Source organism: Narcine bancroftii, chromosome 4, assembly GCF_036971445.1.
Source record: "Narcine bancroftii isolate sNarBan1 chromosome 4, sNarBan1.hap1, whole genome shotgun sequence".
Classification (NCBI taxonomy): Eukaryota; Metazoa; Chordata; class Chondrichthyes; order Torpediniformes; family Narcinidae; genus Narcine; species Narcine bancroftii.
In genome coordinates, this window is record NC_091472.1 from 241,859,341 (window position 1) to 241,882,204 (window position 22,864).

Sequence of the window (22,864 nt, forward strand, 5' to 3'; positions counted from 1 at the left end):
TTGAGATGGTGACAGGTAAAATAGATGGGGGGAGCCAGTGGATGTGGTGTACCTGGACTTCCAAAAGGCCTTCGATAAGGTCCCACATAAACGACTGGCTTCCAAAATCAAGGCTCATGGGATTGGGGGCAAAGTATTGATGTGGATTGAGAACTGGCTGGCAGGTAGAAGACAGAGAGTTGGGATAAATGGCTCGTTTTCTGAGTGGCAGGCGGTGACCAGTGGGGTACCACAGGGATCTATACTGGGACCCCAGCTGTTCATAATTTACATTAATGATCTGGATGAGGGGATTGGATGTAATATCTCCAAATTTGCAGATAGGAGGGGTTGTGTGCATGGAAGAGGGGGTCAGGAAGCTCCAGTGTGATTTGGATAAATTGAGGGACTGGGCAGATACATGGCAAATGCACTACAATGTGGATAAATGTGAGGTTATCCACTTTAGTAATACAAACCGGAGGGCAGATTACTATTTGAATGGCAATAGATTAAGAGATGGGAAAGTGCAGAGAGACCTAGGAGTACTTGTACACCAGTCTCTGAAGGCGGGCATGCAGGTACAGCAGGCGGTTAAAAAGGCAAATGGTATGTTGGCCTTCATATCAAGAGGGTTTGAGTATAGGAACAAGGATACCTTACTACAGCTGTACAGGGCCTTGGTGAGACCCCACCTGGAGTATTGTGTGCAGTTTTGTTCACCTTATCTAAGGAAGGATGTTCTTGCAATGGAGGGAGTGCAGAGGCAATTCACCAGGCTGATACCTGGAATGGCAGGAATGACTTATGAGGAAAGATTGCGCAAATTGGGATTGTACTCCCTGGAGTTTAGAAGATTGAGAAGGGATCTCATAGAGACATATAAAATTCTGGCAGGACTGGACAGAATGAATGCAGATGAGATGTTTCCAATGATGGGAAAATCCAGAACCTGGGGCCATGGTTTGAGGATAATAGGCAAACCGTTTAGGACCGAGATGAGGAGGAATTTCTTTACCCAGAGGGTGGTGAATCTGTGGAATTCATTACCACAGAGGGCAGTAGAGGCAGGTTCATTAAATCTATTTAAGAGGGAATTAGATATATTTCTTCAGTATAAGGGTATTAAAGGTTACGGAGAGAAGACGGGGACGGGGTACTGAACTTTAAGATCAGCCATGATCTCGTTGAATGGCGGAGCAGGCTCGAAGGGTCGAATGACCTACGCCTGCTCCTATCTTCTAAGTTTTTATCTCATTGAGTTATCCAGATTGACATACATGATTCAGCAAGATGCTAACTATGTTTTAGTGTCCACAAAAATGTGAGTTCAGCAAATTCTTTTTACAATTTTCTGGTTAAAATTTTATTGCTACGTGAAATATTTTGTGAATTAGAACATTTCATTAAAAGTATTTTCTTGTGGCTATTATTTTTCAAACTTGTTAAGTTTATAATAAACATTACAATAACTAGACAGTAGTTTAAAGTAGCTTTCTCAAAAGTTGCTGCAACTCTGGTTAATTTGCTATTAAGTGCTTTAGATGAGGAGAATGCAAAGAAAATCGAGTTTATACATTGAGGAAATTATTTGATTCTTTGCAGGATATAAATTGATAACGAGTTATTTTTATATCTTGCAGTAACAAAGCAACTTTGTTACAGTAAATGGCCTCAGTTAAGTACAGTAAAGCCTTTGGTATCTGGAACTCAAGCAACTGGAAGCCTCGAGTAAACGGCAAATAAAATTGAGGAAAATAAATAAAAATGTAAATAAATAAGAATAAAATAATAGGTTAAAAATATGTATATTTAAAATTGGCTCGCCGTTAGTTTGCCAATCCACCACTCACGGGTCAGGTGACACCTATAACCAGTTCCTGTCTTGTGACCAACGTAAACAAACAGATTCCGTTTCACAGGACATATTTCCCCCTAACTGTTACCATGCCATAAGAAAAACAGCCCAGGCAGGTGTAAACGTGAAGTGCTTACCATTAAGCAGAAGATGGAGATATATAAGAGACTAGAAAAAGGTGAAAGTTGTACAGTGCTTATGGAGGAACTTAACGTTGACTCATCAACCATTTACGACATTAAGGCCCATTCTCAGAAAATTAAGCAGTTTTATATCAAGTCTGACTCCGATAAATGTGTTGAGCGACATCACACTCTTTATACCTCGAAGGTGGACTTACTCAGCTAGGCTATTTTTGAATGTTTTAATTTGAAAAGGTTGGAGATTGGTTGAATATCAGGACCTATGATGTCAGAAAAAGGAAAAGAGTTTCACGAGAAGATGAATATTGAGGCATAGTGTTCTTTTTCAAGTGGTTGGCTTAGCAGGATCAAGATTCTCCAAGGTATCTGAAAATTAGATGTCTGGTGAGCAGAAATCAGCAGATCATGAAGTAGCAGCTAAGTTTTAGTTAGGCAATGTAAGTGCAAGTTTCAAGCATCCGGAAAATACACTTATCTGGCATCTACCAATCTCCATAGGTGCCAGATACCAAGGGTTTTACTGTATGTTGAAAGCAACCAAATTAAAATTGAGTCAAATTTTATCTTCATATTGTAAAAATAAATTACTTTAGGTTTATGTAACTGACTTACTAAAGTCTTGTAGGATCAGAAATATTAGAGGGATATATTTTTGTTCATTAAAAGGCATGAAAGAGATTATGTACAAAAGCAATCAAATTATGGCTTTCTGATATGTCATTTTGGCACTGATTACATTACAATCTCTATTATAGATAGAATCTGCATGATTGACCAGTTCATTTCCTGAGTCTCCACTTCTCAGTGCTGATGGTTTTTCTTCTTTCTGAGCATGCATCTGTCTGAAGATGAATCTTGGCTCAGCTTCAAGAACATGGAGGGGCCATTAGTTTATCAGACAAGCTTCGAGTTGAGCTGTCCTTCACATAATTAATGAAGATTTTGTATCTTTCTCCTTTGCTCGTGATAGGAGTTCTTCTTGGACTTAAGTAGGTCAGATGTTTTACCTTCCTTGCTTATCAAAAGGAATGCACAATGAGTCATTTTCTCCTGCCTGATTACACCCATGTGAGCATTTAGCCTAGTAAACCCATACACCTTTGGAATGTGGGAAGAAACCTAGGCTGTCATGAGGAGAACATATAAACTCCTTCTCATTCTCAATTTAATAGCTCAGGCTTGAGTGAGGAAGATTTTATATGCATTTTGATCTTTTCTTAAAGAAACATTGCCAGGAAGAAAGGAAGACATCACATTTATAAGTTGGTTTTTGCAACCACAGAATATCCCAAAGTACTTGACAGCGAGTGAAGTATTTCTGAATTGTAACCATGGTGGTAAGGTAGAAAATGAAGCAGACGCTTGCAAAGGAATGATCTGTTGTGCTAAAATAACTTGATAAATGCAAAGTAAAAATACCTTGGTCCTTGTCATTTTATCTTTCAGTTATTACAAAATGCTCCTGATGAGGTCCTTGTAGTGGCATCATCAACACTATGCAACCTTCTCCTCGAGTTCTCCCCAAGCAAAGAGGTTGGTTTTCTTGTATTTGGGACATAGCAGTTGTGAGCTCTTTTTGGTCTTTGGAATTGGCATGAGATATTAACGACATCCAAAAGTCCATTGGTGATTGGCAAACTAAATTTTAATATTAACTTGGTCACTTAGTTTATAGTTTCAATATTTACAATTGTATTTTATTGCTAATTACAATGCCTTTATATTTACTATTGTTCCATTATAAAATTCAAATAAAGCACATCTTTTTGAGATAAAACAGAATAAGTCAGAATATCCAGTGAATTAAAATAAGTGGTAGTTTGACAATTGAAATAGCAACAGTTCCAGAGTTTTTTATTGCATAAATGGAAACGTATCTCGTATTTGTGTCCACTAACTGAAGTGGACATTGCTGAATATGTTTAATTTACACTGGATTTTTGTTTAATAGGGAATATAATTAATTTGAATTGTTAAACCTGTTGAATGTGAGCAACTGGATGTGAATGGGTTTATTCGCTTTAGTTTAGCTTCACCCTAGAATAGTTTAGAATGATTGAAAACAGTTAAGTCTCGGAATATGATTCAATTTGACATGGTGTCGCTTGTTTTGTGTGGCTATTGACCACACCCTGATAGTAAAATATCCAGATTGGGAATGTTAAATTTTAATATTTTAAATTAAAAATTTTAATTTAAAAAAAATTAAATTTAGACATACAGCTTAATAACAGGCCATTTCGGCCCACAAGCCAATACTGCCCAATTTACAGCCAATTGACAGACAACCCCAGTACATTTTGAATGGTGGGAGGAAATCGGAGACCCTAGGGAAAACCCCCGCAGACACAGGGAGATGTACAAACTCCTTACAGACAACACAGGATTCAAATCCTGGTTCCGATCACTGGCGCTGTAAAGCCGTTGCGCTAACTGCTATGCCAATTGGGCCACCTTGTTGGTTGAGGTATTTTTTGATCATTTTTAAAATTATGATTGGATCTATTTGGAATAGACAAGTGAGAAAATTCCATTGGTACATTTATGAAAAATGCAGTTTATCATTGTATGTTACAGCCTATATTGGAATCGGGTGCTGTGGAGCTGTTATGCAATTTAACTCAGAGTGAAAATCCAGCCCTTAGAGTTAATGGCATTTGGGCATTAATGGTGAGTTGATATGGTGATGTTACTGCAACTTAAATTACTTAGCATTAAGATACAACCTCCAATTATTTTGCATAGAGATAGATTTCATGTCTATCCCTCTAATGACTTTAATCACATATAGATATGTCAGATAATTGTAAGTCTCTAATATATATGTAAAATCCAATAGGTAGAACTATAGAACATTGCAGCACAGAAAAGCAGGCCCTTCGACCAGTCTGTGCCGAACTATTAGGCCAGCTCCTCTCACTGACCTGTAACCTGTCCATATCCCTCCATACCTCTCCCATGCGTATACCCATCCAATTTTTTCTTAAATGTTAACATTACACCTGCATTTTCCACTTTATCTGGCAGGTTGTTTCATACTTACACCACTCTCTTCTCCCTAATGTTCCACCTAAACTTCTCTCCTTTCACCTTTCACCCGTGTCCTCTGGTTTGTATCTCAACTAACCTCTATCCCCCTCATAATTTTGGATGCACAGAGAATGTAGAATATTTAGAATGTTACAGCACAGGAACAGGCTTTTGGCCCATGATAACTACACCAATTGTAATGCCAATTTAAACTAACTCCATCAACTTGCATGTAGTCCCTACGCCTCCATCACTTCCTGCTTACGTGGCTGTCTAAATGCCTTTTAACTATTGCTATCATATCTGCTTCCACCACCTTCAGATGCCTACCACTGTGAATAAAAAAAATAACCTTACAAATCTCCAAACTTTTACCTTAAATTTATGTTTTCTAGTATTTGACATTTCCACTCTGGGAAAGAAGACTCTTACTATCTCCCCTGTCTCAGTCTCTCATAATTTTAGAAATCCATGAGGAAGCTCCCTCCACATGCCTCCCCTCACTACTACACTCCCCCTGCCTCTAATATTCCAGAAAAAATATCTACTTGGACATCTCTAAATCCAAACTACAACCTGGTGAAGATAAAAGAGAAACACGAAAACTTCAGCTGCTGCAATCTTGAGCAAACAAAAAATTGCTGGAGGAACTTAGGGGGCCAGACTGCATCCATAGGTAGAAATATTCAGTCAACACTTTAGGACTGGATCTTTTATTAAAACTAAAATGACATGTGAAACTTTGCATATGAAAGACTTTGTGGAGGGGCCAAGAGGTGATGAGTGTGAGAAATGGAGAGGCAGGTAGAGGGAGCGACCAAAAGGAAGGTTTGCAGGAGAGCAAAAAAAAAGTATAGGAGTAGGTGAAGAAGAGATGGAAGCTATGCAATACACAAAAGTGCTGGAGAAACTCAGCAGGTCATGTAGCATCTACAGGAAGCAAAGGGTAATCAACTTTTTGGGCCTCAGCCTTTCATCAAGGAATGGAAATAGTTATACCAGATGGGGATGGGAGATACCTCAAGTTGCAAAAATCAATGTTTGTGCCATTCGGTTTAAGGCTGTCCTGGAGCAACATGATGTGTTTGCGTTTGGTCCCACCCTAACAATGGATAAAGCTGAGGACGGACATAATTGCTTGGGATAGATGAAATGGTTGACTACAGGAAGCTCAAGTTTAGACATCTCCTAAAAAAATCTGAATCAAGTTTGTAAGACGTAACCTCCCTGCATCAAGCTATGATGACTATCCTTCATCCGGCTTCTCCGGATGTGTAAAAATCCTATCCTTAAGAATCATCTCCAGTAATTTCTCTACCATTACTGCATATCATATTCTGATTCATCTTTGTTGCTCTTTTAAACAAAAGAAATGCATTGGCTAACCCCCGTTCTTCTTCAGTACCTGGGGCTAATAAAAGAAACAAAAATCTCCTCCCTTTCCTCTCTCATTAACATGAGTAGATCCAATCAGGCCCTGAGGAGTTATTTACTCTAATGTTCTTCAAAAAATCCAACACATATTCTTTATCAACATGCCCTTGAATATCAGCAGACCCCCCACCTCTTGCTGATCTCACTATCCCTCATTGCCTTCTCTTCGGTAGATACCAATGCAAAATACTTCTTTTGTATCTTGTGCACTTTCTTTGGTACGAGGCATAAATGGCTTCCTTTATCCTTGAGTGGTCCTATCTCACTAGTTACCCTCTTTTTTTTAACTCATGTATAAAATTCCTTGGGGTTTTCCTAAATCCTACAAACAAAGGACATTTCTTGGCCATTTTTAGCATTCCTGTTTGCTTATTTAAGCTCTTTCCTGCTTTCTTTATATTCCTCAGCTCCCTAAGCCTTACATCCAGCATGCTTCCCTTTTGTTTTGATGAAATTTACAGCTACTTTCCTCAGCTCCAGCCTAAAATTGTTGTAAATGGCCTTCCACAGTTTAGCATTTTTCTTCGAGCTGCAATCATATCATGATCCATAAAACTATCTGAAAACTTGAAATTTATGATAATATTCCCAAAATGTTTTCCCACTGAAACTCTGATTGTCTACCCAGGCTCATTTCCCAATGCAACCCCAGTACAACATTTTCATAGTTGGACATAGATATATTGTTTCAGGAAACCGTCCTGGATGTACCTATCTAAGCCCCCATTTACGTTCCTTGTAGAGGTTTTATGTACTGACTCTTATGAATAGAAGTATATCATCTCTTGACTGGAAGTTTATAAGCTCTTGTGTATGAATTGGTGATGGGCAGTGTTGACTATTTAGAGACCGAGACAAAACTTATCTATTTGACATCTCATTCAAATATGTCAATGTATATGCAGAGGACCAATGTTGTTTATCTTTAGCACATCTGAATTGGGCAATGAGGTCCAAACAACTGGGGTTCAGGAAATGAAATACCAAAGTCCTACTCCTGAAGCTGCCTTGGCAACAATAAATTATTTGGTCAAACTTTGCCGTTGTCAAAGCTATCAATGAATTTAACCTAATTTTTATAAGCATGTGAAATAAATAAAATTATCATTCTAAGAAATTAATTAGAAATACATCAAAAACACAGAAAGTTAAGCTTCAAAGAAGTTACCTTATTTGCTTAGGATTCCCTTTGAAATTAGAAGTCTGACTTGATGTAGGATCTTGAAGATTAATCCCAGCATAATGCAAATTGATCCTTATAACTATGTACTCTGCTGTTTATCTCAATAGAAGTCCAGCAGCAGAGCATCATGGGAGATTAGGTCTGCTGATTCTTGCACTAAATCCAAGACTCTCAGGAGAAGCACATAAATTTAATACTTTTTTTTAATTCGAGAGGCTAAATGCTTGTGATTCAAATGGCAGATCAAGCTGATTATTAAGTTGAAATTTAAACATTTGGTTATGTCTTTTTTTCAACAACTTTTCATATTCCTGCCCCATTCTTGATCATTCTGCAACTTCCAGCAGTTGTATTGTGCCAGCTATACGAATTTAAAGGGTGCTGTCAAATTAGCATTTGTATTTTTTAGATGGCACATACTGCAGCTCGACTCGGAGGAATTGACCATAATAAATCAGGTGCCTCAAGATTATTTTTATATGTTCCCATGTTGGCAAGATTGACATATGCTGAAAGGTTAGAAAGACTGGCCTTGTATGCAATGGAATTTAGAAGGATGAGGGGGGACATGATTGAGGTGTATAAGATTATCAAGGAGCTAGATGGGGTGAAATTGGATTACATGTTCCCAATGTTGGGAGAGACTCAGACTAGAGGGCATAGTTTAAGAATACAGGGAAGGCCCTTTAGGATGGAGATGAGGAGAAATTTTTTTACACAGAAGTGTGGATCTGTGGAATGTTTTGCCGCAGAGGGTGGTAGGGGCTGATTCGCTGAATATGTTCAAAAGGGAGTTAGATAAGGCTCCTGTGGGCAGGGTTATGGAGATAGGCAGGGAATGGATATGACAGAGAATGATCAGCCATGATCTGAAAATGGTGGTGATGGCTCAATGGGCCAATTGGCATACTCTAGCACCTACTGTCTATTGTATACTTTCTCCAATCTTGTTTAACTCAATTTCCACCCATGATGGTTTAATATTCCCAAATAAAGAAACAAGAAATTTTAATTGTGCTGCTTTATAATAATTCTTAAAATTAGGAAGTTGTAATCCACCTAATTCATGTTTCCATGTTAATTTTTCTAACAATATTCTTGCCATCTTACCTTTCCAGAGAAATTTCCTAATTTGTTTATTTAAATCCTGAAATTTAGTTGCTGTCCTATAAAAGCACAAAAATTTTCCATTTTTAATAACAAAGAATTTAATCTACATTTATCTACTGACTGCTGTTTTTCAGTACATTCCAATTCCATCAATAATGGAGAATGATCAGATATTATTCTTGCTTTATAATCAATATTTAAAACTCTTGATTGATTTTGAGCTATAAATAAAAATAAATCAATTCTAGAATATGTATCAAATCTATTAGAATAAAAAGAATAATCTTTATCTCTGGAATGTTTCTTGCTCCATATATCGACTAAATTTAAATCCTTCATTAAATATAATATAGCTTTAGCTGGTTTAGATTTAACTATTGTTCTTGATGATCTATCAAATAAAGGATCCAGACAAAAATTGAAATCACCTCCTGCTAAAATATTTTCATAAGCATCTGGCAAATTTAAAGGAGTGTCTTGTATAAATTTTTCATCATCTAAGTTTGGTGCATATATTTTTAATAAAGTCCATTCCTCAGAAAATATTTGACAATTTACCATTACATATTTACCTGTAGGATCCATAGTCACAGACTGATCTTTATTTGGTAAATTTAGAATTAAATGAAGAAAAGACTACTTGATGTACTTGTAGTGCGCGTCGAAAGAACCAAATACTTGTTGATCCAAACCAAGGCTTTTATTAACTAAAAGACTGGAGCATATCACAAGTAGGTTGACCAGTCCAGAATGACCTGGTCTGGCTAGGAGCAATCCTTTAAGACCTGCCAGTAGGTGTGGCTACATTCTCAGCCAATCACAGTCATCCTACACTACGATCTGTACATATGTACATATACACATTGATGATAGAATCTGTACTATCACAGTACTCAATCTCTTTTCAGTTTCAGGTGTTCTTTTCAGTTGATGAGTTTCTTGTAAAAAAGCAATATCCACTCCTAATTTCTTAATATAAGACAAAATGTTCTTTCTTTTTATTGTTCTGTTAATCCCATTAATATTAAAACATAATCTTAATTGTTTTATTCATATTTCCTATTTTTAAAATCCCTTTTCATTACTCCCACCAGGAAGAATTCCCATAAAATAGTTTGGTCCTGAGCATCATCATCTGCAATCCAAAAAATTTGAAATAATTCAGATTAAATACGACATGTTTGAAAGGGAAAAAAGAAAAAAAACCAAAAATCCTCTCCCCAATAAGTACTGCAAGAGCCAGTACTACCTCTCTCTATTTTATGGGTCATGGCTAAGCCATGAAAACACATGCATATCCAGAAACCAACTTAACACATTCCCCGACCTCATGGAAAAAAAAACTTGATTTAATCAACCAATTCCATCAAACGTGAAAAGAGATAATATCATATTAATTCTTAATCCATCAGAAAAAAAAACTAATGGAAAGTATTCTTAGAGATAATATGTGCAAGTATCTAGAGAGGCAGGGATTGATCAGCGACACCCTACATGGGTTTGTGAGGGGAAGGTCATGTTTGACAAATCTTGTTGAATTTTTTGAGGAGATGACTAAGGTTGATGAGGGTAGAGCAGTAGCTGCAGTCTATATGGATTTCAGTAAGGCTTTCAATAAGGTTCCACATGGAAGGTTGGTGAGGAAGGTTCAGACACTAGGGATTAATGTTGAGATAGTCAGATGGGTTCAACGGTGGCTAGAGGATAGGCCTAAGAGATTCATGGTGGATAACTGTCTCTAAGAATAGAGGCTAGTGACGAGTGGTGTGCCTCAGGGATTGGTGTTGGGTCCCTTGTTGTTTGTCATTTACATTAATGATTTGGATGATGGAGTGGTAAACTGGGTGAGTAAATATGCGGATGATACAAAAATAGTGAGTTGTGGATAGTGAAGATGGTTTTCAGGGACTGCAGAAGGATTTGGACTGCTTAGAAGAGTGGGCTGAAAGGTGGCAGATGGAGTTTAATGTAGATAAGTGTGAGGTGCTTCATTTTGGGAAAAATAATCACAACAGGACATATGCAGTGAAGGGGAGGGCATTGACGAATGTAGAGGAACTGAGAGATCTTGGACTAATAGTTCATTGTTCTTTGAAAGTGGATTCTCATGTAGATAGGGTGGTGAAGAATGCTTTTGGTATGCTGGCCTTTATAAATCATAGCATAGAATATAGGAGCTGGGAGGTGATGTTGAGACTGTTCAAGGCATTGATGAGGCCAAGTTTGGAATATTGTATGTAGTTCTTGTCCCCAATTTATAGGAAGGATATCAATAAGGCAGAGAGGATGAAGAGAAGATTTACTAAAATGTTGCCTGGATTGCAGTATCGAGAATACAAAGAAAGATTGAGTAGACTGGGTCTTTATTCATTGGAGCGTAGAAGATTGAAGGGGAATTTGATAGAGGTATATCAAATTATGAGGGGGATTGATAGAGTAGATGTGAATAGGCTCTTGAAGGTAGGTGAGATTGGAATGAGGCGTCATGAGTTAAGGGGTGGGGGCAAAAATTTAAAAGTAACATAAGAGGAAGCTTCTTCACTCAGTGGTGGTGGCTGAGTGGAATGACCTCCCCGAAGAGGTGGTTGCAGCAGGGTCAATTTTGTCATTTAAGAGAAGGTTGGATGAGTGCATGGATGTGAGGGGATTGGAGGGTTATGGGCAGGGAGTAGGTAGGTGGGACTAATGGAGTTCACAACCTTCTTCCTTGTTTTGTTTTCAATTTTGAAGAAATCAAAACCCAGATCTTTTTGATCACAACTGACATGGCTAGTTTTTTTTAATGAATTTTGATTGTTTTATTATTCAAACCTTAGTAATAAACAGATTAGATGAATTGATTTGTCCTGTAGTTCAGAAATTGCATGTAGGGTATCTCCCTCTGATGCATTACTTATCCTTTTTTCCCAATGTCTGCACTGTGATTTTAAATTTTGTTAAAATCCAGCATTGCTAAAATGTAGTCTGCACTTTGGGAAGGGATATGGATTGAACTTGGTTTGGAATTTGGACTGGTTCTTTTTATGCAAAAATTTGGATGCAAAAATGGCTTGGCAGTAGGAGTCAGAGAATGATGGTGGAGGATTGTTTTTTTCAACTGGAGGCTTATGACAAGTCTGGGTCCACTGTTTATTGATCATGTTAATGATCTGGATGAGAATGTAAGTAGCATGGCTAGTAAGTTTGTGAATCACACTGAATTTGTTGTATATTGGAGAACAATGGGTGATGCCAATGGGATTTTGATCAATGGGGTAAGTGGGCTGAGGAATGACAGATGGAGTTTCATTCTGATAAGAGTGATATGTTGCATTTTAGTAAGTCAATTCAAAGAAGGACATTACACAGTAAAAGGTAGGACCCAAGATAGTTGTAGAGCAGAGACACAGTTCCCTGAAGCTGGTGATACAGGTAGGTAGGGTACGAAGAAGCCATTTTTCACACTCACCTTCATCAGTTAGCGCATTGAATGCAGATCTCAGGGCATCATGCTACAGCTGTACAAGTCTTTGGTAAGGCAAGATTTAGAATACTGTGGGCAGTATAAGAAAGATGCCATTCAGCTGGAAAGGGTGCAAAAATAAATATCTGAGGATATTACCAAGACTGGAGGTCATTAAAGATAGACAAGGTGAGGGCATTATTCTTGGAGCGAATAAGATGAAGGGTTCCCATAGAGTTATGTACAATCATGACAGGCCAGATAAGGTAAATAGTCATAGTCCTTTTCCCAGGATAGAGGAATCTAAAGGAAGAGAATATAGGTTTCTGCTCAGAGGGGAAAGATTTAAAGGAGAAGCATTTTTTTTCCACACTCAGGGCAATGGTTATATGGATCGAGCTTCACAAGGAAACAGTGGAGGAGGGTATAATTACAATGTTTAAAAGGCATTTAAACAGGTTCAGGATAGGGGAGGTTTAGAGGGAAATGGGTCAAATGCAGGCGCATGGAATTAGCTCAGATAAGAACTTGGTCAGGATGTCCGCATTAGGCTGTAGTGTCTGTTTCCATGTTGTATAACTGATTTTAGAATAAATACAGTAAATGCTTCCCATTACTGAATTATACCTGCTGGAGGAGATTTGTGTTGACTCATCTAAAGAACTCTCTTCAATAGTCCCTCTATTATTCCTTTCACATAGGTCTATTTTTCTTTCTTTAGCAGGTATTTATTCAGTACCCTTTGAAAGTTATTGAATCTTCTTTCACCAGCTTTGCAAACATCAGATTCCATACCATAGCATATTGTTGGAATTGTGTAAAATAATCTCATTCTCCCTGACTCTTTTGCATGTTATTCTGGATATGTGTCCTCTGGTTGCAGACATTTTTTTATTGAGTCTCCTCATAAAGATACCGATTAAATTTACCAATAACTCTCTCTGCTGTAAAGAGAATTTTTCTGGGTTCTTCAGGTCTTTCCACATAAATAAAATCCCTTCTCCTTTGTAAATCCCTGATCTAAACTTTAACTTTTCCAAAATTGTGGTATTCAGAATTTGAAATCTTAATGATTACTTATGAAGATTTAGCTCAATTTGTAGCCTATAAGACTCTAATTTAAAAAACAATAATCCTGTTTTTTTCTCCATTTTAACATTTGCTGACAAACGTTAGATGTATGTGAATAGGAACAACTGATCCTGAACCTTTTCAGAAAGCATCCAATGAATTAGGCATGATAATTAAAAAAAAATGATAATGACATGTTAGGCAAAATAACTTTATATAATAAACTCATCTGAATGCTGAATTAAATCAATTTTTTTTTTTGGCTAGTTTCTTCATTTGCACTGACATTGTGGCTTTTTGTTAGTGCCCCAGCATGAGATAAACCAATCCACAGAATTTTCTGTAAATGTTGTCAAGATTGCAACGTGGTTAAGTATTAAATACTCATTAAGTATTTAACTGATAAACAAAAGAACATCAAATGTACATATTCTTTTTGAAGTCAGATATTCCAGTTATTTTTAAATTATTCTGGTCAGTTACATACATAAGTGAGTCTTTTTCAAGTCCGGCTTGATTCCAATTACCTGTTGCATTTCATGGTTTTGTATGCTTGAAGTAGACTTATAAGTATGACAGGAATTCACAAAAATAGATTGTATCTTAAAAAAACGGTACTTGATTGGAAGATTTTAGGGTGATTTTTGTGATCAGAAGCCCAAAATCCATAAAACACACCCAAAAATGTTCAGGAAGCAAAAGCTTTGTTGCCCAGTGTAATCAGACCGGACAGTGATAGGTTAGGCAAAATAAATTTATATAATAACCTCTTCTAAACATCAGATTAATTGATCTTGTTTATTTTTTGTTCTGGAATGTGAGTGCCAAGTGGGCCACTTTTGGTAAGCAGAATTGGTGCTGCAGGATCAGTAATAAGCTGTTCACAATCTGTATAAGTGCAAAACTTTTTAATAGTGTAGATTTTTATATTCTTGATAAATAATGCAAAGTATGGAACAATACAGTAATTTGCATAAATTTTAATATTTGTGTTACTTACATACTGTCTATACAGTTGGATTTTTTTAAAACTGATGATGTTATCCTCCCTCTATCTATACATTTCAAATGAGCTTAAACTTATAAAACACAGTAGATTTATTAAGGCCAGTCTTTCATAATTTAAGTATCTTGACATTTAAGGTACTGCAGATTATTCTACAAGCAATAATTTTTAGGCAGAATGCTAATTAAATCATCCAATTTAATCTTTTTAGAATATGGCTTTTCAAGCTGACCAGAAGATAAAGACAGACATCTTGCGAGGGTTGAGTACAGAACAACTCTTCAGATTGCTCTCAGATTCAGATGTGAATGTACTAATGAAGACTCTGGGGCTCCTCAGGAATCTCCTATCCACTAGGCCTGTATGTATTTGTAATTTGAATATCAATACTTGCAAATTCTAACCCATCTCTCTCCGTTCCTAGTATCTACCTGATATACTGGGCTGCCCCTTGAAGACCATGGGTCTAAATGGACAAATCAAAATTGTCATTACAAAGTGTAAAGTGCTGGATTAAATCACTGAGTGATAGCTGTTGGTAGATTTCAGCCTATGGCCGGTGACAATTTAATGTACCTCTAGTTTTTCTAGAAAGAAGTTTTTTTTCCTCTGTCATGTGACAAAATTGACAAATCTTCCTTGCAAGGAGCAACTAGTTTGTTTTTCAGCTATGCCTTATGATGTTATCTTTCATAGAAATCCCAAGTTTTGTTTGTGTGGAAACTGATTTTTTTTAAACCATGAATTTAATGAGAAACTGGTTCCCATTATTTTGCCGTTCTTTTTTCTGCAATCCTCACTTGTACTTTATGGCAATGCATGTTATTTTAGCTATGATACTGGCCATCTAAATTTTCTTCCTATGATTTTTTGTAACCAGTATTATGAAATTACTTGTGGAAACTTACTTGATTATTTACTTCCACACCCTACCCCACCCAATTGATGATTTGTCTTTCAGATGATTATGAGGGGAAAGTTGCAATGTAATAATCTGGTATTGGGGACAAAGAAATATTGTAATCTTGTTTGATAGTATCCATGTGAAGTTAGCACATTACAGTATTCCTAAAACAATTTTGTCGTAATTCTCAGCACAGTGGGCTTTGCATTATATAGAAATTGACATAATTTCTGTTCATAAAATAATTATGGTCAGACCTAATAAGAGAATCATAGCAGGATAGTTTAAAAAAAAATTCAGCTGTTCACTAATCTTTCATCAAAAAAAAATATTGGAGAAACTGAGCAGGTCAGGCAGCTGACCCACTGAGTTCCCATGGAGAGAAATGGGCAGTCAACATTTTGGGTTGAAACCTTACTTCTGGATTCAGTAAGGAGGGGGAGGGGGCAGGCAGTTTTAAAAGAAGTGGGAGGGCTCACTGGGTGATAAATGGATCAAGAACTTCACCCACCTCGCTTCACCTATCTCCCACTGTCCCCTCCTCCTGCATTTAAATCACTTTGACATCCCAAAGGGTGGGTTACACGCTGTTGATCTGGTTCATGCTTCCAGAGTGCAACCTGTGCACATATGGGCAGTGTGCAAACAAGTTGAATGGAGAGCTAAAGTAATGTTTCTGTTGCTTGTAATTCTCTGGAAGGGCCCTGTTGTACTTAGCGAAATAGAAATCAAAACGTGCCACACAGCCCCCACCCTGAGAGCACAGCCTCTTTCAGCCATGCAGTTGAGGGGAGGCTGAGGAGCAGCAGGTGGATGAGCAGTAGCAGGAGGTTGAGGAGGAGCAAGAACCTAAAGATGTGTTGCCTGCATGGAAACAGCTTGTGTAGGTTAATTGTGCATTGTTAGCTCCCAGGTTTCCAATGTTGTTTTGATGGAAGAAGTCCATTACACTTACAAGTGATTGTTGGGGTCGACAACTAACCGTAACAACTTTAATTTTATGCCTGCAGCATGTTAATTCATTTCTTTCATGTTTTAAATCAAGAGTTCCTGGATAATACAATTGTTTGTGGAAGTGAAGTTTGCTAATACTCCCAGAATATATAATGTGCTTTTGTTTGATTGCCAGCACATAGATCAGATAATGAGTACTCATGGAAAACAGATAATGCAAGCAGTGACACTCATCCTTGAAGGGGAGCATAATATTGAAGTTAAAGAACAAGTAAGTTTCTTTTTGGAGGTCTTTATGCAAGAACACGTTGAAACTTGTTTAATCTTGTTTAAGGAATGCATCAGCTGTCTTTGATGCATTATTCGGATAGTGCATTTATCATTAGTGATCAATATAGATTTCATTCCATAGGTCCATTCTTTTCAGAGAAATGAAATGGGAGTTTCAAAATATATGAATAGATTTTTATTAAGCTGATTTTAGACTGTTATTTTTATTCTCTCTTGGGATTTGGGGATCACCAGTACACCCTTTTCATAATATCTATCCAAATTCCCCTTAAGAAAGTTGAGTTGTGACAATTTCAGAGGGAGATTGAGAGTCGACCATATTTCTGTTCCAATTTTCATTTGCTATAGATCATGGTGAAGCAGATTAAAATATGTAAACCTGAAAGAGAAAGAAGGGTTGTCACTTTGGTTAGGGACGAACTAAGGTAATCTGTTTATACACAGCAAGCTCCTGAGAAGGGGTTAGTGATTTAGTTTGAGGGATAAGTTTGAGCCCACACAACAAAGAGAATTCCCATGTCCAAGAGAAAGTTACAGATCCTAGAATGTTGAGCGAACAAAGAATTGCTGGAGGAACTTGGAAAGTCAGACCGGAACCATGGGTAAACGTGGCTTGTCAACATTTCTTGATAAAGGGTCCTGACCTGAAACATTGACTGACTATTTCTACCCATGGGTGTACAGTATCTGACTTGGAAGTTCCTCCAGCAATTCTCTGTTTAATTCCCCTGGCCTGTTGCAAGATAATGCTGTGGATCTATTATGCCCATAGGGGAGAGTAGTCAAGTCAATATCTCATCTGAACAGTGGCGCTTCTGATATTGCAGCACCTCTTTCCTCACTGCTATGAAATGTTAGCTTAGAATTTTGTGCCCAGATGTCTTTGGTAAAACTTAATCCTAGGACCTTTTTACTCCGAAGTAAGGGAACAACCACGTGAACTGCTATAACTGCACCAATTATATAAATTGCTCCATATCTGCAAACCATTGTATGTCATCATCCAGTCTTTTTTTTAATATTTATGCATTTTGCTACATTTGCATGTTTGTTGGTGACATGATGGTCACAATTGTATTGTCACCATCAGTTTTCCCTGAAATTGAAACAATAAATTCTGTAATCTGTAAAACCACACTAAAATGTAAAAACTGCTGTCAATGAGGCTTCACTTCTCCATTTGATGCTCTGTTAAAGTTCTCCCAGATTTAAAAAAAATCATTGAATTAAACTTCAAGAGTAAATAGATTCTTCCTGTCATTAAAAGCTCAGGGATAAGCATCGGCTTATTGAACAAGCTGTGATAGGGTTTTATAACTATAATAGGATGCTAAAGTCCCTTGAAAAATTAATTTAATTTCGGTAGGAAGTAAAATTTCTCCATTGGATGATAGAACTTGCATTTATTCACAAAGTAATTTCTTTAAAATGTTTATTAATCATTTGCTGTAAAGTAATATGGTGAAAATAATGCAGTGTGCAAAAATGCCAGAGGTCAGCAGGTCTTGCAGCATCGTGGTATGCAATAGCTACCCTTTGCTTGCATGGATGCTGGATGACCTGCTGAGATCCATCCCTGCAATTTTGTGTATGGTGCAAGTTCCCCAGCTTCTTGTTTACCTGGAGAAAATAAAATCAGCTTGTTACATCCTTGTTTTCTTTCTATTAGAATTCTTGTGTTTTTCACTCTGCACGATTATATCACTGCTGTTGAATGTCAGAGATTCCCTGTAGTTTACCCACAATGAGATTAATGTAAAGAAAGACTGATATCCTTGCAGCAGATTGCTGTATTGTTAAGGCCAACATTTTTCTGGAAGTCAGAAGCAGATGTTCACACTGAAGACTGCAAAGTCCACTTAGTTGTTTCTGTTGGCATAGCTGTAAATATCACACATTGGTTAATGGAGTAAATGATATCATGGTCGCACATCATACTTCCTGGAAGTGCCAAAGAACCTGATGCACAATATTTTTATGCATTATTGATTCAGTGTAACAGTAAATGCTACAACTGGTACAGCATCGTGAATGTAGAAAACTTGAATTGCACTTGCCCACAACCCATCCAGACATGTAGCTGGATTCTGGATATTAATTGTCAATCAACAATGTAGCCCTGAATTTGTCTGATCATCCAATTTCTGACTCAAGCCAGCTCACATGCCAATTAATTAAACATGTAGTGTGATCTGACATTTAACTGTCCCAGGATCCCCTTGAGTTGTTGCTAAAGCTGAATTTAACTGGCCATTGCTGATAAAGGTTCTTTATTTTCTAATTTCAGTCCTAAATTCCAGGCATCTAATTTCGTCTCTACAATTACAATGTTCTAGTGACATATTCAGCTTTTCCAAAACCATCGAGCATACCCACTCTTATCTCTTTCATCTACCCTGACAATTATTGTGCACACTGCCTATCTGAATTAACTTGCAGATGAACCCAACTTCTTTCACTAAAACAGCTACATTTTCTTTCGTTTGTCTGTTTCTCTCAGCATCTCATTTGGGTTGCACGAGATGGTGTACAAATCCTGCGTTCTTTTCAACATGGATCTGAACTTCTAACACAATATGGAGTCATCAGAAATTCGTCTGCACCTCTGCAAATTCATTAGCTATTGTTAACTGTCTTCCAGTTACTGAAACACTTACTTTATAGTTATTATCTGTAATTTGGTTTCTTGAGTCTGCTGCTTACTGCTTGTTATGTTTTTCTTTCCACTGAATTAAGCAGTTTTTTTCACTTTATCATGAGTTTCATCTATCAATATTCCCATTTAAAAAAAAATTAAATATATCTTCAGGTCTCTAATGCAATTCTGTAGGATCTGGTAAGAAACCAGCATCTTTCAAAGGCTGCTTCAACGTTTGATGTTCTCCAGTACTCTTTTGTACATTATTCTTTTTGATCTTAATCTTGGATTTCAATCTTTTCTTCTTACTTTCCTCTACCTTTAGCCAGCTGTCAATATTATGGCTTTCAGCCATTTTGACCAGCACTCTGGAATATTTTGCTGAAGGATCACTCATTTCCTTCATCTTCTTTCCCTGCCTAAAGACACTTCTTTAGAACATGTATCGAAAAGTTTAGCTTTTATTTTTGCCTCCAAGTGCCATGTAGTTAGACAATGAGGACAATGAATGTCCGTACATAATAGCTATTTCTTAATTTCATCATAGTTTTGCAGTCAAAAGAAAGAGTAGGCTCTTTTTTAAAAAAAAAGAGAATTCCAGGATTTTCCATTAGAAACCTTGTTTTTAATATTATTCTGAACTAACTGCTTCACACAAATGGAGAATTTATAATGGTTAGGTTTACTTAATTAATATCATTTAGTGATCCTTGCATTAAGCAGAATGCAAAGAAAGAAGCACATGCAAACTACGCAGATGAAAAGTGATAATTGAGTGAATCTACATAATTTATGGCATGCACTCAGGTCTTATTGGCGTCCATGTGATTTTCTAAACTCTTTTGCGTAATTATTATCTCCGACTGAACTGAAAGATGCTCCAATACAAATTTATCTCTCCTCTCTGTCTCCTTTCCTCCATCCCCAGCCCCTTTCCTTCCGTCACCTATCAGCTTAGCCTGTGTTCTTGTCCTCCCTACACCATATTCAGGTGTCTGCTTGATTTTTGGCACTCTTGAGAAGAGCTCAGGCTTGAAACATCAACTGCCTTTTGCTTTCTATTGATGTTGCCTGATCTGCTGGGTTTCTCCAGCACTTCTGTGTGATGCACTAGACCCCAGTATCTGCAGATTTCCTTGTTTAACTATTCAACAGGTCAGTGTCCAGAGCAGCAATGTTTTTTTTCATTTTCAGATAATTATTTGTGCTTTCTTTCCATTACAATGCCCCTCCCCAGCATAAACTCCACATGTCAGTGAACTTATTTAAATTTAAACATGCAGCATGGTAACAGGCCCTTTCAGCTCACGAGCCCGTGCCTCCCAATTACACCCATTTAACCAAAAATGCCCGATAAGTTTTGAACAGTGGAGGAAATTGGAGCACCCGGAAGAAAACCATGCAGTCACGGGGAGAACATACAAACTCCTTACAGACAGTGCAGGATTTGAACCCTGGTTCCAGTTGCTGGTGCTGTAACAGCGCTGTGCTAACCATTACTCTCACTGTACCACTTACGAGAAAATAAAATTTCTGCAAATCATTCTCGCTATAAAAGCAGCCTGAAAATATTACACTTATTGGATTAGGGTGTAACTGAGTTTTAACTCAACAAGTATAAAAACTACAGATAATGGAAGTCAGAAATAAAACATAAAATATTGAAACTTGTCAGGAGGTGTTCAGGTGGAAGATCAACATTCTGTAACGTTATTACTCCTGCTGAATGTTTCCAGCATTTTCTGTTTTTATTAACCTCTTTTAATGGAGTATATAATTGCTGCCTGACAAGCTCTGGGCTCAGAAGAACTGATTTGTAGTTTGTTACACAAGCATTTAAAATTTTCAATTTCCACTGGTTTAAAATGATAATTAGTTGATAATTCAAAATTTAATTTGTTTCAGCTTACATGCCAATTTTTTTATAAATGATCTGGTCTTTATGTTAGATGTAGTTAAGGAAACTTTGTAAAAGGTATGATGGTCGTCAGACAGTTACTGATATATAAAGAAATTCTATTTCTTCTGGAACAGTTCCTACCAAAGGTTAAACCTACGAGTGGTAGGGAAAATGCTGTATTCGAGAATGAAGGATATAATAACAGGCATCCAAAACATTTAAAGTTTTAGCAGAGCCAACATGGATGTATGGTAGCAAAATTATATTTGACTTATTGACGATATGCTTGTTAGAACCCAGAATTCAAGCAACCAGCGGCCAGAAGCAACCTGCAGCAAAATTGCGGAAAATAAATAGGTTAAAGTTTGTGCCCCTTAACGTTTAGTTTGCCATTCACACAAGGCACAATCCTCAAGTAACCAGAAAATTCACTTATAGGTGCTGCATACTACGGGTTTTACTATACTTAGATTTTCAAAAGACTCTCGATATGTTCTCACAAGCAGTTGGTCAGCAAGAATAGGGTGCAACAGGAAACACACAAGAAGCTGGAATCTGCAGCAAAAAGCTGGAGGAACATCAGTGAGAGCAAAAGAATAGTCAGCATTTTCTGTCAGGACCTATCTGCAAAAGTACCACTGGGACTCACCAGACCGCAACCTTTATCCACAATTTGGCTGAGGAGGCAAAATGTCCTCTTTCCAAATTTGATACAACACAAAACCAGGTGGGATTATGAGCAGTGTTTAAAGAAGTGAAAATGTGTCATGTGAAATAGAAAGTGGAAAACCATAAGGATGTTCGGTTTGGCATACAAATTAGCACAACAGTATATTTTAAAATGTGGATAAGGGACCTGGATGCCCTACAGAAGTTACTGGAACCTAACATGCAGATGCAGGAAGGAAGAGGTTAGGAGGGAAACAGTTGGCTTTATTATGAGAGAATTAGAGTAATTTTGCATGCCCTCTTCAGAGAACGATCCTGGTAGATCACATCGATGTTGTTTGGGGTGGGGGGGAGAGGGAGAGAGAGACTCCATTGATCCTCTCTGCAATTCTTACGGTCCTATGGATTGACCTCCGATCCATTTCTCTGCAGCAACCATGCCGCACTGATGTAGCCGGCCAGGACGCTCTCGACATAGCTCCTGTAGAAGGTTGACATTATAGTGGCTGATATTTTGTATAGTTTTGGTCTCTTCACCTTAAAAGTATACTTGCCACATAAGCAGTGCAGTAAAGATTAATCAAACCAAGCCAGTAAGTTTGCAGTAAGATTATATACACTAAGCATGTTTTCTCTTGAGCTTGGAAGAATGAGAGATGATTTCATTGAAACTTCCACTATTCTTATAAGGCTGATAGATTGGGAACCAAAGGAAATTTTCCCCTGGAGACAACTTAAACCGGGGCCTGCAATAGGCATCTAGAACTGAGATGTGGAGGTATTCATTCAGAAGATAGTGAATCTTTGTCATTCTGTATCCTGGGGAGCTGTGAAAGCTCAGCCATTGCGCATTCCAAAGTAAAATAGATGGATTTCTGCATAGTTAAGAAATCAAAAACAATGGAGATAATGCAGGAAAATGGCAGTGGAGTAAATAATTAGCCATTTTCTTGACTAATGCATAAAAGGCTAGATTCTAGAAGGACTAGGTGGACTACCCCTAATTCTTGCATTTTTTTTTACTTCTTGGCGTGGTTATGTGAAAATTCTTTTAAATGAGTTTTAGCTCATCAGTTGTTCGGTGGAGCAAAATCTCTGGAGCACCAGATACCTGATAGAAATTGATATTGGGGAAGGTGAAATCCCTGCACAAAAACTGCAGGAATTTGCTATTGGGCTGCTACATCTTTGTGAGGTCAGTGATGAGAGCCATCACTTTTCCACGAATCACAAAGACCTTGTCATGATTTTA

General features: G+C 37.4%; 1 protein-coding gene across 3 annotated transcripts in view; it reads left to right on the forward strand.

The window, feature by feature from the left end:
• armc8 (armadillo repeat containing 8) overlaps nt 1-22,864 on the forward strand; it is a 144,111-nt gene that overhangs the window by 108,518 nt on the left and 12,729 nt on the right. For 2 of the 3 annotated variants that reach the window (XM_069934508.1, XM_069934506.1), the window contains 4 exons: nt 3,427-3,513; nt 4,558-4,650; nt 14,468-14,617; nt 16,290-16,385. In XM_069934508.1, coding sequence (XP_069790609.1) covers nt 3,427-3,513; nt 4,558-4,650; nt 14,468-14,617; nt 16,290-16,385 — 426 coding nt within the window. The remainder of the gene's footprint in view (nt 1-3,426; nt 3,514-4,557; nt 4,651-14,467; nt 14,618-16,289; nt 16,386-22,864) is intronic. The other variant, XM_069934507.1, reaches the window with a different exon arrangement.